At 42.0% G+C, this 16,351-nt stretch overlaps 1 protein-coding gene across 2 annotated transcripts in view; it reads left to right on the forward strand.

Moving 5' to 3' along the window:
* The window catches only part of DCC (DCC netrin 1 receptor), a 1,280,644-nt gene that overhangs the window by 1,176,836 nt on the left and 87,457 nt on the right, over positions 1–16,351 (forward strand). For both annotated transcript variants that reach the window (XM_042239663.2, XM_042239664.2), the window contains exons 23-24: positions 2,153–2,315; positions 13,103–13,329. In XM_042239663.2, the coding sequence (XP_042095597.1) occupies positions 2,153–2,315; positions 13,103–13,329 (390 nt within the window). The remainder of the gene's footprint in view (positions 1–2,152; positions 2,316–13,102; positions 13,330–16,351) is intronic.

The following is a 16,351-nucleotide window of genomic DNA, read 5'->3' on the forward strand; positions in this document are numbered from 1 at the left end:
TCCTTCTCTGGTCCAAGCAATTCCAATTTACATGGTCTTAAAAAATATTCACCCAGTGTTACTGCCATGTATGACTCAAACTAAGATTGTCAGAAATGGTGAACTGTTAAATTTAAAGTAATAAAATCCATGAGCTCCCCAAATGCCTCCATTGTATGCTGTCATATAAAAGGTTAATTTATACCAATCAGTTAATTTATTAAGAACAGAAAGGGCATATTGAGGTACAACTGCAACATGATTTTTTCAGTTGTAAGTAAAACTAACAGAAAGTTCTGACCTTTCATTACTTGCCTCACTCCTTTGTCATAAAGGAAAAAGTTGCTTCAAGGAAACCTTATTTCTTTCATTTATAATCAGAATCTTTTAACAGAAAGTACTATGTAAAGACTTGATGAATTACCCGCCCCTGAGATTCAAGTTATATTGGTAGCATTTATTTTTTTCTGATAATATTGAGTCAACAATAATTTATTTAAAATTAGGTGACTGTCTTTAAAAAAAAAACCCAATGATTCCTAGATAAGTTATCAAAAGATAGTATTTCACTTTTGAGGCAAATGCTGGGTTATTATATTCACTTGTGAAAACAAATTACTATATCTTTCACTTTGAATATTATCTACAAGCTTTCTAGAAAATTTAAGAGTTTAGAAGTCCATACCAAAAGTATATCAAATGGTATGGTATATTATTAAGTTAGGCAAAATTTTCTTTAATATTTCAGCAGCATAGTGATATTATAAGCAATTAGTCTGTGTAGGGCACTTAGAGAGTTGTTTTGCATGTATTTTTTCTAATTGTAACAGTAACTACATAAGTAAATGTTATTATTTCCATTTTACAGATAAAGGCACAAAAAAGCCATTTAAAGGCTCATTAGTCACGCTTGTTTATATAAGCAAATTATCATTCTGCTATTTTCACTTAACTATTGTGTGCCATGAGGTACAGTTGCAAAACAGGAAAAAAATAGATTAGAGCTTTATGGCACTCCTTCCAAGCCTGTGGCTGCTTTTAAGTAGGATTCATGCACCCTTGACAGGTTGAAAATTAAATGTGCTTTATAGATAACTGCCTTAAAGGAACGGAAAGTGTGAGTGATGGGTGTCAAACAGTTTGTGTTTCACAGCATCAAATAAATAATGGTTTCTCAGCCTGTTCTGATTCGTGTCATGGTGGAATTCTTATCACCCAAAGCAGCATGCTTCCCATCCTCCCCACTTTCTGTTCCCTATGAAAGCTGAATTATATTTTTTCATTGAGATATAATTCACATACCATAAATTCACCCTTTGAAAGCACACAACTCAGTGGTTTTTAGCATTTTCACAAGGTTCTACCGCCATCACCACTGTCTAGTTCTAGAACATCTTCATTACTCCCAAGCGAAACCCTGTACCTTTAAGCAGTCTCTCGCCAGTCGCTTTTCCTCACATCCACTGGCGAACACTCAGCTACTTTCTGTCCCTATACACTTGCCTCTTCTGGATATTTCACATAAATTGGTGTTTAGTCGCTGAGTTGTACCCGACTCTTTTGCAACCCCATGGACTGTAGCCCATCAGGCTCCTCTGTCCATGGGATTTTCCAGGCAAGAATACTGGAGTGGGTTGCCATTTCCTTCTCCAGAAGATCTTCCCAACCCAGGGAATGAACCTGAATCTCTTGCACTGGCAGGTAGACTCTTTACTACTGAGTCACCAGGGAAACCCACAGTTTCATGTAAGTAGAATCATATGTGGCCTTTTGTGTACGGCTGCTTTCACTTAGCAGAACAACTTCAAGGTACATGAATTTTGTATCATGTATTAGTATTTCCTTTCTTTTTATGACTGGATAGTATTCTATTGTATGGATATATCTCATTTCTTCATCCATTCATCAGTCGATGGCTCTGGGGTTTCCCACTTGTGGCAATTTTGGCTAAGGTAGCTATGAATATTCCTCTGTAAGTTTCTGTGTGGACTTGCTTTCATTTATCATGGGTAGATAATTTAGATCTTTCCTGTCATTTTTTCATTGCTTTCCCCACCCCTCCAGCTTCAGGAATGCCCAGAACAATAGGAACTCTGAATCCTTAGCCACGCGTGATATGCCATCGGCTGCCACATGTCCTGAAACTGATCTCCATTTGCCTGTCTTTCCCCAGAACCACCCATTGGCAAGATGCACCCCCCACATGGCAGCGTCACTCCTCAGAAGAACAGCAACCTGCTGGTGATCATCGTGGTCGCCGTTGGCATCATCACAGTGCTCGTGGTGGTGGCGGTGGCCGTGATTTGCACCCGGCGTTCTTCAGCCCAGCAGAGAAAGTAGGTAACAGCGGATTGCCAGAGAAAAGTCACTGTTTGACCTGAATGCCATTTTTTTTTAATGTTTAAATTTTTGGCTGCCACTGGTCTTAGTTGCTACATGCAGGATCTTTACTTGCAGCATATGGGATCTTAGTTCCCTGACCAGGGGTCGAACATGTATCCCCTGCAGTGGAAGCATGGAGTCCTAACCGCTGGACTGCTAGGGAAGTCCTGAATGCCATCTTTCTGAGTTAGACTTTTGATGGCTCTCTTCCTGTGCACGTTCATGACTCACCATGCATTCTTTATCTCCTCTCCTGACCTGGGCAAAAATCCTGCCTTTTGTCCATTCTAGGCCCATAAAATAAGTGGGTGAGGAAAAGGCTTGCAGACGTAATAGCAGAATCCACCTGGACGAACACTTTGCATGTCTCTTTGATTTTACTTCTTTTTTTTTTTTTTTTTTAAATTTTGACTGCAATGGGTCTTCGCTGAGTGTGCTCCTCCCTGTTGGTAGTGTGCAGGAGCCCAGCAGTTGTGGCACACGGGCTCTCTACTTGTGGCACATGGGTTTCTCTCGTTGCGGCATGCCAACTTAATTGACCTCTGTGGCATGTGGGATCCTAGTTGGCCAACTAAGATTCAGGGCTCAAACCTGTGTCCCCTGCAGTGGAAGATGGGTTCCTAACTGCTGGGCTAGCAGGGAAGGCCCTGATTTTAATCCTTGAGACCAGATTCTTATGTTCAAGTGAGGGTAGCTATTCCTTAAGTAACACTTAGAGAATGAACTTCACCATGTCCCTACTTATGATTCTCTGCAATTATGGATGAAAGGATGGAGATGTGTGTTCGTCTAAAAGTATTGATTTATCCCTTTTGACGTGGAGGTTCATAGGCATTTAGTCAGTGCCTATCACATGAATGATTAAGTGTAGAATAGTTACAAAGTCAGCATAGTTACAATGCTATGGTGTGTGTATTTTGGAGGCAGTAGTTAGGGTGGAAGAGAGATTCCAGAAATTCAAAATGATTCAGATTGCCTGGCTCTGGTTGACTTTCAGAAACTAAAAATTTTGGGAGTCTTAAAAATATTTTCATATCATGCATCTCTAGGTAATAATATATATGAGAATGATACATCAAAGTACAAAGTTTGAAATGGAAAAGAAGTTTGATTCAGCTGATCGCCTCCCAGCAATACTGTCTAACCAGCATATTTACCCTTGTACCAGCCAGTTGTGGGAACCAGCAATAATCTTCTGGTTGTTTTATGCCTCTTTGCCTGTCTAGCACTTTTCAAATTCAGCCTGATACGGTTTTTCTCACCTGTGCTTTTCTCACTGGATTGTCTATAGTAGGCTCTTCCCTTAATTTTTGTTTGTTTTTGGCCTGAGGCATGGTGCTCTGCATGCCTGAGCCATGGGCTCACAGGTGGCTGGTGTGACAACTACATACAACACACATTGCTAGAGAAAGATTCTCTAGCAAATAATTTTCTGTCTTTCCTGGCAAATACCTCAGCTTTTCTCTCTTTTAAAAAAATCCTATGATCCTGTTTGTTGATTTCTACTGTATTTTCTAGCATTTTTAAGTAAAGTATTTAGTAACAATATACAGGAGGATTTCCATAGTGTAGAAAGTAAAATAAAGATATAGAAGCAGTCGTTGCATTTCATTTATTTAGATGGCATGTCAAATTTTATATCCAGCTGCATTCATTTGACTAAACTGTCTTGAAGCTGATGATAGCTGGTGTGCAGGTCCATTTTTCCCCAATAGGAAACCAGACAGAGTGAGATTTACAGGGTAGGTCTCCTGTGTAAGCTTTCAGGGAAGTCTTAAGGCTTCCCAGGTGGTTCAGATGGTAAGGAATCTGTCTGCAATGCAGGAGACCCAGATTCAGTCCCTGGGTTGGGATGATCCCCTGGAGAAGAGAAGGGCCACCCACTTCAGTATTCTTGTCTGGAGAATTCCATGCACAGATGAGCCTGGTGGGCTACAGCCCATGGAGTCACAGAGAGTCAGACAAGATTGAGCAACTAACACACACAATCACACACTGAGCTTCTAGAGTGCTGGGCACTTAGTAAGCTTCTGGGGGAAAATCACTGCGATTGAGTAAGTCATTGAACAATCTCTTGGTCCAGCAATCCCAGGAAAGGGCTTTTGTAAACAAATCACAGTGGAAAATCAAAGCCTCAGGTCTCTGAGGCAGAGCTAAGTTTCACTGAAATGGATGCAAGGAGGGTGGTGGTTTCAGACCTTACTTCATGCCAGTTTTAAAAACACGGAGGCATTCACTAAAACTAACTGAATGAACTCAGTCATCTGGAGTGTGGTATTTTGTCTTCATCATGTTTATCGCTGTAAGAAGAATGTCTGAGGGTCTTACTGATTCGATGAACTGGATTCCTGAGCCTATCTTGTTTCTCCACAGAGAAGAATGCTAGTCTTCTCCACATTACAAATGTGAGATTTGATGCTATTTTGAGAAACTCTCAAATTGTCCTAAACCGCACCCTAAGCACTTTGTTTGGAGCTTAAAGGATTTTTTTTTTTTTTAGGAAGAGAAGAGGCTGAACCCTGGAGTGGCTTGTTTATATTTTAATTTACTTTTTGAATTAATTAATTAATTTGGCTGTATCAGGTCTTAGTTGTGCTACGGGGAATCTTTGTTGCATCCTGCACGGGCTCAGGAGTTGCAGTACACGGGCTCCAGAGGACAGGGGCTCAGTGGTTGGTGCACGCAAGCTTAGTTGTTCCTGATCATGTGGGATTGTTTTTTAAAAAGTTAATTAATCTGTTTATTTATGGCTGCACTGGGGTCTTCGTTGGTGCCCTTGGGCTTTCTCTAGTTGCAGACAGCAGGCTACTGTCTGGTTGCAGAGCCCAGGCTCTTCAATGTGGCTTCTCTTACTGCAGAGCATGGGGTCTAGGCACACAGGCTTCAGTAGCTGTAGCATGAGAGCTCAGTACTTGTGGCCTGCCGGCCCTAGAACATGCAGGCTTCAGTGAGTCCAGCATGTGGGCTCAGTAGCAGTGGAGCTCTGTGACATGTGGAATCTTCCTGGACCAGGGATCAAACCCATATCTCCTACACTGGCAGGCAGATTCTTATCGACTGTACCACCAGGGAGGCTGAGCATGTGGAATCGTAGTTTCCCAACCAGGGATCAAACATATGTCCTCTGTGTGGCAAGGTGGGTTCTTAGCTGCTGGGCTACCAGGAAAGTCCCTGGCTTGTTTTTAAAATTAGGAAATGAATGTAAGAATAAATCACTCCATGAATGATTGAAAGTCTGAAGAAAGTTAATCTATGGTTCCTATGCTACTGCGCCTTAGGTTTTTCCTCATCCTATCTCCAACGTCTCTTAATATTTACTTGGCATCTTGGTCTCTTTGTTTGTATGTGTTAACAAAGAAAAAATACTTCTCCTTTAAGATATTTTTGAGTTTTAATTTAGCTTTTTTTTTATTTTGCTGAGAACCTCTCCCCATACCACCACCATTGAACTTCATAGAACAAATCAAATAATGCAGATGAAAGCAAAATCAATTCTAATTTGAAACAGAAATAATGTCCATTACAGGCCTCTCAGAAATGGGAGTTTAATGTGATTAATAAGGTGGCGTGGGAAACATCCATGGGCTTCTTCAATATTTCTTTATCTAGAACTGCTGGAGGATGTAAATTGTCTTTGTGTTTTATTGGAGGACTTGAATTATATCCAAATGGATTTGGAGCATATTTTTGTGTACTATCAGTAATACTTCATGCACGTTAGTGTCTACACATTTTGTTCTGTGATTTATATAACGATGAGGTAATGAGCTAGCTTGTTTGGCTCATATTCTAGTTGGTAAGGTTTTATGTTATAAAATAGCTAACAGAAGTTAGAACCCAAGTTCTAGTTCTGATTAGATCACCTCTTTAATTTAATTAAACCTAAATGAAGACCTAATCTCTGAATGTCAGTTTCCTCAAATAAAGTGAAACTGAAAGTCACTCAGTCATGTCTGACTCTTTGTGACCCCAAGGAATTCTCCAGGCCAAAATACTGGAGTGGGTAGCCTCTCCCTTCTCCAGGGGTTCTTCCCAACCCAGGGATTGAACCCAGGTCTCCCGCATTGCAGGTAGATCCTTTATCAGCTGAGCCAGAAGGGAAGCCCTTCCTCAAAGAAGTGGGAATCAATACTTTCTATCAACTCTCTACCACCAAAATTCCACAAGGACTACTACTGAATTATAGAATCTCATGGTAGCATTTAGATTCAAATTTCCATGTAATAAAAATAACTTTACATTTCCTTTTTGGTTATGAACTTAAATTTATACTACTTTGAAGAGACTTCCCTTGCACATCTTGAATTAGTGAGATTATAGTAGAATATCATAGTATGAAAATGTTATGTGTGTGTGTGTTTCCCTCAGTTTTTTTAAAATTATTTTAATTGGAGGATACTTATAATATTGTAATGGTTTTTGCCCTGTATCAACCTAGATGTCCATCGGCAGATAAATGGATAAGGAAGCTGTGGTACATATATACAATGGAATACTACTCAGCTATAAAAAGGAACACATTTGAGTCAGTTCTAATGAAGTAGAAAATTTGTGTTTTCAGGCTTAAATTGATAGGGAATTTCAGGGCTTTTTTAATGATGTAATACTATTTCCCTGGCTAAAATGTAGAATATTTATTATAAGTTAGAATGTATCTATAGATACTAAAGGCAAAATATTTGACAAAGAGACTATCCTGGAAATTCTGGACACATGACTACCACATGGACACATGGGTAGAGTTGCCTGAATACATTAAATTTGAATGTGTACTACAGTCTGGAGTGAAATGGGTGCCCAACCGATTTGGTTCTTACCTGTTCGAATCCCCAGCAGACCAATTAAAAATGAAGAAAGAAACTCTTCTTAGAGTTACAGATTATTTGCAAAGTAAGGAACAGATAGCAAATAAGGAGTCAGTAAAGAAACCTTGAAATATTTCCAGGTCAATAATAACAAATTTTTATTATTGTAATCAAGTGATTACTATGCTTAGTGTGTGATCTACAAAGTAACAAATCTGCTTACTGTTAACTCTTGAGATAAAAACGTTTCTGCAATTTCCCAGGGACTTCCTGGTGTTTTACCTGTATCTGTTACCATTTAGTCCTTTCTACTTTTTCAGTTTTCTTATGTGCCATGCCCCAGGGCATGCTCCTTGCTCCGGTGATGCAAAAGCCATGTCATTTTTTTTCATTCATTTTTAAATTCCTAGTATCTCTTTGATCTTCACATTTCTAGTCCTTAGTTCTTTTCTTGGCACATTTACCATCCGTAAATGTTCACTGAATAAACAAAGGGATACATGTTGTGAAACAATGGATGATGTTGGAGAAGGGGAGTAAAGAGAGTTTTTGCTCCTGTATCAGTGGAGGAAACCAGTTCACACACAGGGAGCATCTGGTCAGCTCAGTTAGCTGTCAGCTCAGCTCACTGTCTAGTGATCAATGCAAGGTGAGTGGTGTTGAGAAAGATGAGTGGGCGTGATTTAGCTATTTTAAGATTATACTGACCTAAATTGGTCAGGAGGGTTTCCTGAAGAAGATAGACTTGAAGGGATCTTTAGTAGTTTGTAAGTAAATAGCACTGTGAATGCATTGTGGGCAGAAGATTGGATGGATGGATGGATGGATGACTACTAGCTATCTAGATTGATAGAGAAATCCATAGATAGGACAAATAAGACCTCATCAGAATTTGATCATGCTGTGGAAGCTTTGCCATAGTATGAGAAAGAGCAGGCAGAGCCTTGAAGATTCCTTGCTCTGCCTTTATTCAAGAACACATGGATGGGAAGAGACCCTGCAGCTATTTTTGGAAGCCAAGATTACTGGTACCTAGAAAAAAAGGGGTGTGTGTGTGTGTGTGTGTGTGTGTGTGTGTGTGCGTGCGCTCGTTGGGGCAGGAAGGATGGCATAACAAATGCTCCTGCAGGGCAGGAGACATGAGTTCAATCCCTGGGTGGGGAAGATCCCCTGGAGGAGGGCATGGCAACCCACTCCAGTGTTCTTGCCTGGAGAGTCCCATGGACAGAAGACGCCTGGTGGCTACAGTCCACGGGGTCACAAAGAGTCAGACACGACTGAAGTGACAGCACACATGAGCACGCACGCCTTCGGCATCTAATATGAAAACCTAGCTTGATACGAAACTAAGAAAATCTGGTTTTCTTTCACTGAAGACAGTGCTTCTCAAAGTTTTGGTGCATTAGATTTCCCTCGAGGGCTGTTAAAACACAGCCTGCTGGGTCTCAACGCCATTTGCAAGTTTCTGATGGGGCAGGAATTGCAAATGTGCATTTCTGACAATTTCCAAGGTAATGCCAGTTCTGCTGGTCCAGGGACCAGACATCAGGAACCAGTGCACTGGGCTCATCTCTGTACAGGATTCCAGTGGTGAGATAGAGGAACTGGGGACAAAAAAGGCGACAGTTATTTAGTCAGGGAACTAGCAGATAGAGAAAAGGTTCACGTGACAGTTGTTCCTACAGGTTTTAGGACAAACTCCACACAGTTTAGTTATGAGCCGATGCCAGTTTTATTCTAGCCCTGCTACATGGACCACTGGGTTACTACCAGCAGGGGAGGGGCCCCTCTCCACGGCCAGAGATTTCTCTCTTGAGAAGAGACATTATAGAAAACAGAAGAGGTTAGATGGTCTGTCAGAACATATACAAAAAGGAAATAAAGTCTGCTTAGAAGTCTTTAGGTTGTTGACAACTGTCAGCTGAGTGGATGAGCGGCTTCTCGGAAGTGGATCATGATCTGATTAAAATCCATCAGAAAAATACTTACGCATTTTATCAGGAATAATAATTTGTTTCCAAGTGGAGGTTATAAATCATAACATACTAAAAAGGTTCTGCCTTGAACAGATTTAGAACTTTTTAAAAATAGGATATGCCTGGAGATGCTTGGTACTGAAGTCGTGGGGACTGTAAATGAATGAATGAATTAGGCATGGATGTAAGCAAGGGAGCCAGAATTCATCATTTCCTTCCAGTTTCATAACTTATTTGACAAACATCTTTACCACAAGCTATTTAAATATTGAGTTATCATGGCCATTCTGACGATTTTGTCCTAGATTTGGGAACTGGTGTGCCTCTGTATGAAGTCATGGGCACCAGGGTTTAACTTATTTAGCATTGTGATATGTTAGAAAGATACTCGGGTGAAATCTCCCAGTTTGAAAACGGCATGAAGTTCTTCTAAATGACCAGAGATGGATTACACAAAGAGTTATGTGTGAACTGCAAACTCGTTTCCTGTGGGCCGGTGAAGTGTACGGAAATGAGTTCAGGGAATAAATGGTTAGCAAGAGAGTTATCTTAAAAACAAGAAAATGATCTAGGGGCTATTATAAACCATTGTCTAGAGTCAGTGTGAGGCTACTGCCAGGAAATCAGCAAATTTTAGATACTTGGGAAAATATTAGAGCAGAAAACCCTACATATTTTTTCCCACTAAATAGATATGAGGAGAAGGCAATGGCACCCCACTCCAGTACCCTTGCCTGGAAAATCCCATGGACAGAGGAGCCTGGTAGGCTGCCGTCTATGGGGTCACACAGAGTTGGACATGACTGAAGTGACTTAGCAGCAGCAGCAGCAAATAGATATGAAGTCTGGATTTCTTTCTTTATATCCTCATCAGCCTAGCTGAAGAAAGACAAAAAACATTAAGAAATATGAACAGATCACAGCAAATCATAGAACAAACATGTACTAATGGCCTAATATGTACAACGCATCTTATCCAGCAATTGGGGAACCAAAGTCATTCTCAGTGGCCTTGAATAGGATACAGAGTCTCCACTGAGAGCAGTTTGTTTGAACCATTTAGCTCACAGGAAAGCAGTTATGCTCGTAAGCCATTCATTTCACGTGAGGAAACAGAAAGAGGTACTTCTCTGGGCTTCTGCCAAAGGTTAGCTTTTAACTGTCTGAATTCTGCCTTATGAAGCAATGTTATTATTTTAAGAGAAACAGAAGCTACAAGCAGAGATTTAAAAATTTATAAAACTATAGTGCAGAGGTTGAAAACCATTTCTAAAAAAGGCCCAGGAGTAAATATTTTAGCCTTTGTGGGCCATATGGTATTTGTTGTAACTCTTCAACAATGCAATGCAAACGAATGAGCTTGGCAGGTTTCCAATAAAACTTTATTTACAAAAACAGGCACTGCAGGCTTCTGCTACGGGCCGGAGAAGATGCTGAGTTCGGTATGGTGGTGGCTGTGTTGCCTCCTGCTGGGCTTGCTGGAGGCCCTGAGCTCCAGCCCTGGGGAGCCCGCTGAGTAGAGCTGGTGAATGCGGTGCTGTGTGGGCAGAACCTGGTGTTGATGGGAGCCATTTTCAACCTTCTGCTGGTGACCGTGATCCTTATGGCATTTTGTGTCTACAAGTCCATCTGGCGCCAGGGATAGCTGAGCAAATAAGTCCTTCCATGAGCATTTGGAAACAGAATAAGTTGAGCTGCACAGGGGTCAGTGGAGAAGTTGAAATCAGAACTTTCCTGCTTGGAAATAATCTTTGGTCTGGATAGTTGGTAAATTCTGAATGATTTGGGGGGGGAAAAAATCTAGCTGTTATCTCATCGTAATGCTGGAATGCAAGCATTGGGCATTGATTCTGCTTCTCATTGTTTCTTTTTATACTTCCCTGGTAAGGGCTTTCCACGTTACACTAGTGGTAAAGAACCTGTCTGCCAATGCAGGAGATGTAAGAGACGTGGGTTCGATCCCTGGGTCAGGAAGATCCTCTGCAGGAGATCATGGCAACCCACTCTAATATTCTTGCCTGGAGAATCCCATGGAGCCTGGTGGGCTAGTACATAGGGTCTCAAAGAGTCGGACATGACTGAAGCGACTTAGCATGTACTTGTTTAAAGTAAGACCTGAAGCTGCAGGGTTCAGTGTGAAGATGGAGAGCTTAAGAGAAAGAAAATATCACTTTGTGAGTGATGTAAAAACCACACTGGAAAGGACTAATCATTAGTGTTTGAAAATATTAAGAAGGGAAACACCTAACACCCTCATTCCCTACTTTAGAACCAACTGGTCACAGTGGGTTAAGAATCACAGGTGTTTGTAGATATCCCGAGTTGGCCAAAATGCTCCATTTTCAAAGCAGCATCAGCTGTGGGTAATGTAGGCTGCCACTCCTCTCACTGCACAGAGCTCTGAGCTCAGACGCCCTCTCTGAAGTTGGGGTCACACAGGTAGGCAGGGGCACCCTTGGGCTGGGAGGTTCTGGTGCGGAGAAGGGGGCTGGAAGTGTTAGCAGTTGGCCCGTCTGTAAAAGAACTCATCTAGCTTGAACACATTGATCTCCTTGCCCTACACCAAAATCTTCCCAGCCCATAGCCTGGAAGCCAGAGCAGTTTCTGTGATTTGGAAAAAGAGACTTCCCAGGAGCTCTTTTCAGCCCTGGGTGGGGAGGGCACAGCAGAATTGCGTATTCCACATAGGAGGCAGAGTGGTGGTGGGTGTGTGTTTACACAGACTTAATTCCAGCTTTGAAAAGGCTGCTTTTCCTTTGCACTGTTGGTGCACTGGAATTCTCCTCCACAGAAATGATACTTTTGTACTTACAGTATTTATTATATTTTAAAGGTGCTAGGTTTAACTTTGTTATGAAATTAAAATGCTTACCTTGTTTGTGCTCCCTTTAAGCACAGCACTTTATTTTTTTTAAACCACCTGCTCTTAATGTGAAATAACTGATATGGGATACTGTAACTGTTTACCTAAGGATTTTGTTTGTAACTATCATGGAGCCACCAAATCATTCACTGTTCTGTGCTTTTGAGCAAGATGCCAATTAAAACAAAAGTAAAAACTTGAAAAAAAAATAAAGAAAACTACAAGAAAAACCACACAAAAGTAAACAGTGGAGGATGTGGCCTTCAGGTCGTGGTTTACCGACCCCCTGCTCTAGAGATTGGCTAACATAAGCATCGGGTTCTTGACTCAGTCTGCAGGGAACATTGCAATCTCACTGGCCCCAAGAGGAGACTGCTGCTGAAAAACAAATTAAGGATTGCTAAATGCTTACTGAGGAAAATAAGAGATGTTTACAGCACACTTCCAAATGGCTTCTTCTTTTGTCAAAGGATGGGTCTTTAAAAAGAAAGATGGGTCTTATTGTGTTCAAATCCAGACACTTAGTGACTCCAAGAAGAAAGCATTTTATTCTCCTGAGAATGTGTTTCTGCAGCCTTTTTGTCTTCAAAGGGCCACCTCCCCAGTTGCACAGGAAATTGGACAGCTGAGGTACAGACTTTCTTCTAAGCCCCAGTCTTGGCTGTTGGCACAAATCCTGGCCGTTTCATTTCCATTTGCCCTTTGGAAGCAACTCTGTCATTTAGCTGCTAGACAGATGTTGCCGTCGGGTACCTTATGCCTGGCTCCGAAGAACGGCATATGGCTCCATCTAACCCACCGTCACCTGGCGCTGAAGCCCGCCGCGGGGACGCTGGCGTGAGGCGCTCCCTGGCAGGCCGCCGGGCCCCGGGGAGGCCGCGCCGCGTCTCCGGAAGGCGGCGAGGCTCCAGGGAAGGAGAGGAAAGGCCGCCGGGCCAGGCTGCCAGCGCCTGGATTTCACGGGGTTCCTCCTGGGAGCGCTTTTGTTTCCTCTCTCTCCCTTCTGACTTGAATTGACTGAGAAGAAAAAAAAAGAGAGAGAGAGGAAAAGCCATCGAATAAAGTACTCACATCTGCCTCCTGATTTTGCTCCGTAGGAAACGGGCCACCCACAGCGTTGGCAAAAGGAAGGGCAGCCAGAAGGACCTCCGGCCCCCGGACCTGTGGATCCATCACGAAGAAATGGAGATGAAAAACATCGAGAAGCCGCCAGGCACCGACCCGACGGCGAGAGACTCCCCCATCCAGAGCTGCCAAGACCTCACTCCCGTCAGCCACAGTCAGTCAGAGACGCAGCTGGGGAGCAAAAGCACCTCTCATTCAGGTAACTGGCCTCACTGGCGGCAGGAAAAACATCGCACACTGAACCCCGCCCAGAGGAGCTCTCGAAGCCCTCTTTGTGTGTGCGAGCCCGTGGTGAAATCATGGCTTTTTGTTTATTGATACTTTGTAACTTACATATGTATGTTATACATAACACGACTTTTTATATCCACACATTATATTTGAAGGGCTTTCCCAGTGGCTCAGCAGTAAAGAATCTGCCTGCCAGTATAGGAGCCGTGTGCGTTCAATCCCTAAGTCAGGAGGATCCCCTGCAGGAGGCCATGGCAACCCATGCCAGTCTTCTTGCCTGGAGGGATACAATCCATGGGGTCGCGAAGAGTTAGACATGACTGAAGCAGCTTAGCATGCACACTTGCATTATATTTAAAACATAATAAAGGAATAATGGGCCTTCCCAGGTGGCTCAGATGGTAAAGAATCTTCCTGCAATGCGGGAGACCTGGGTTTGATCCCTCAGTCGGGAAGATACCCTGGAGGAGGCCTTGGCAGTCGACTCCAGTGTTCTTGCCCAGAGAATCCCATAGACAGAGGAGCCTGGAAGGCTACAGCCCATGGGGCCGCAAATGAAGTCAGACATGACTGAATGACTAGGCACACATGGGAATAATTATCACCACAATTGGACACATATTAAATGGTCATCTTTACAGAAATATATCCTGCAAATTGTACATATCCTAGAGAATGGTACAATAGAAAAGCAGGAACAGTGAAACAAAATATAAGTAAAATTAGCAGGTTATTGATAAATAAGGAATTTTTCCAAGTTAATCTGAAGTACATAAAATTACTAAGTAATACCATCCCAAATAGAAGAAGGCAATGGCAACCCACTCCAGTACTCTTGCCTGGAAGCTCCCATGGACAGAGGAGCCTAGTAGGCTGCAGTCCATGCTGTCGCTAAGAGTTGGACATGACTGAGCGACTTCACTTTCACTTTTCACTTTCATGCATTGGAGAAGGAAATGGCAACCCATTCCACTATTTTTGCCTGGAGAATCCCAGGGACGGCAGAGCCTGGTGGGCTGCTGTCTATGGGGTCACACAGAGTTGGACACAACTGAAGTGACTTAGACTTGCCAGTCATTCTTAGGTCATTTATCAATAGTTAAAGTAACCTGATGTAGATTTGGTTGATTCACTGGGTTTACTTTTTATTCTGTCATCTTGTCAACTGCCTTGTATAATTGTGATGCTTCCTGAAACTTCTAAGAGACAGGAGGCAATCCAGTTAGGACATACAGAAATGTGGAGGTTAAATGAACCAAACGCATTTTGTTACATCTTGAACAGAAGTTTTGTCAAGGCAAAATTTGAAGGCATTTGTACATATTTTACTTCCCTGTGTCTTTGAAAAGTTGATTTTAAATTTTGTGTCAATCCCTTGCTTTAGAAAAAAGTCACTTCAGGGACACTCGAAGTATGAAAACATCAACTATTCTGTTACTTTGCCTTGAATACCTTGGAGATCAACTGTCATCCCCACACAATCACATTATATGATCACTCAGTGCAGTTCAGTCACTCAGTCTTGTCTGACTCTGCGACCCCATGGACTGCAGCACGCCAGGCTTCCCTGTCTATCACCAACTCCCGGAGCTTGCTCAAACTCACTAACCTAGTCAAATGGAGTCTCCCTGAAGACTCTGTTGGTGTACAAAGTGATCTAAAGGAAAAAAAAAAAGAGCCTGCTGTTTAATGATTTGGTGCAGAACAATCCATGTCCAGGAATAACTTAGAAATAAATGAATCGCCAGTCTAGGTTCGATGCAGGATACAGGATGCTTGGGGCTGGTGCACTGGGATGACCCAGAGAGATGGTATGGGGAGGGAGGTGGGAGGGGGGGTCAGGATTGGGAACACATGTACACCCATGGTGGATTCATAGTGATGTATGGCAAAGCCAGTACAGTATTGTAAAGTAAAATTTTAAAAAAAAATTTAAAAAAGAAATAAACAGAAAATGGTTATTAGGATATTTCACTTTCTATGGGCCCTTATAGTTTCAAAATGCTTATGGGAAGTTGCATAATCAACCCAATACCCTCATCAAGAAATGACTTGGTCAATTCATTGGGTATTTTCAGAATCAGTAGCTGGTTTTATTTTGGTTGGGTTTTTTGTGTAGGAAATTAGAAGTATATTATATCACTGCTAAATATATTAATAATCCAAATAGACTTTGGAAAACACAACTGTATGAGTAATCCTTATGAATCAGTTGTCTATGGAAATAATTAGATTCAATAAAAAATGATCATTCATTTATCTGGATTAGTTTTCTCCAGACAACTTAGCTTTTTTTTTTTTTTTTTTTAATTTTATTGGAGTATAGTTGCTTTACAGTGTTGTTATTTTCTGTTGTACAGCCAAGTGAATCAGCTGTCTATATACACGTATCTCCTTCCTTTTTGGACTTCCTTCCCATTTAGGTCACATTGAGCACTGAGTAGAGTTCCCTGTGCTTGACAGCAGGTTCTCGTTAGCTGTCTATTTTATACATCGTATCAATAGTGTGTGTGTATCTATACATACACATACATGTCAGCCCATCTCCCAGTACATCCCTTACCCGCTCCTTTCTCCTTGGCAGCCATATGTTTGTTCTGTATGCCCGTTTCTCTGTTTCTACTTTGTAAATGACATCATCTATACCAATTTTTTCAAATCCCACATACATGCATTAATATACCATATTGTTTTTCTCTTTCTGACTTAACCTCACTCTATATGCCATTCTTTAGGGCCATCCACATCTCTACAAGTGACCCAGTGTTGTTCCTTTTTATGGCCGAGTAATACTCCGTTTTATATATGTACCACATTCTCCTTATCCTGGACGTTTAGGCTGTCTCCATGTCCTGGCTATTGTAAGGTTCAGCCGCTGCATCTTGAAGGTCCCCTGGAGAAGGAAGTGGCAACCCACTCCAGTATTCTTGCCTGGGGAATCCATGGACAGAGGAACCTGGGGGGCTACAGTCCATGGGGTTGCAGAGAGT

This window comes from Ovis aries, chromosome 23 (assembly GCF_016772045.2).
Source record: "Ovis aries strain OAR_USU_Benz2616 breed Rambouillet chromosome 23, ARS-UI_Ramb_v3.0, whole genome shotgun sequence".
In the NCBI taxonomy this organism is placed as follows: Eukaryota; Metazoa; Chordata; class Mammalia; order Artiodactyla; family Bovidae; genus Ovis; species Ovis aries.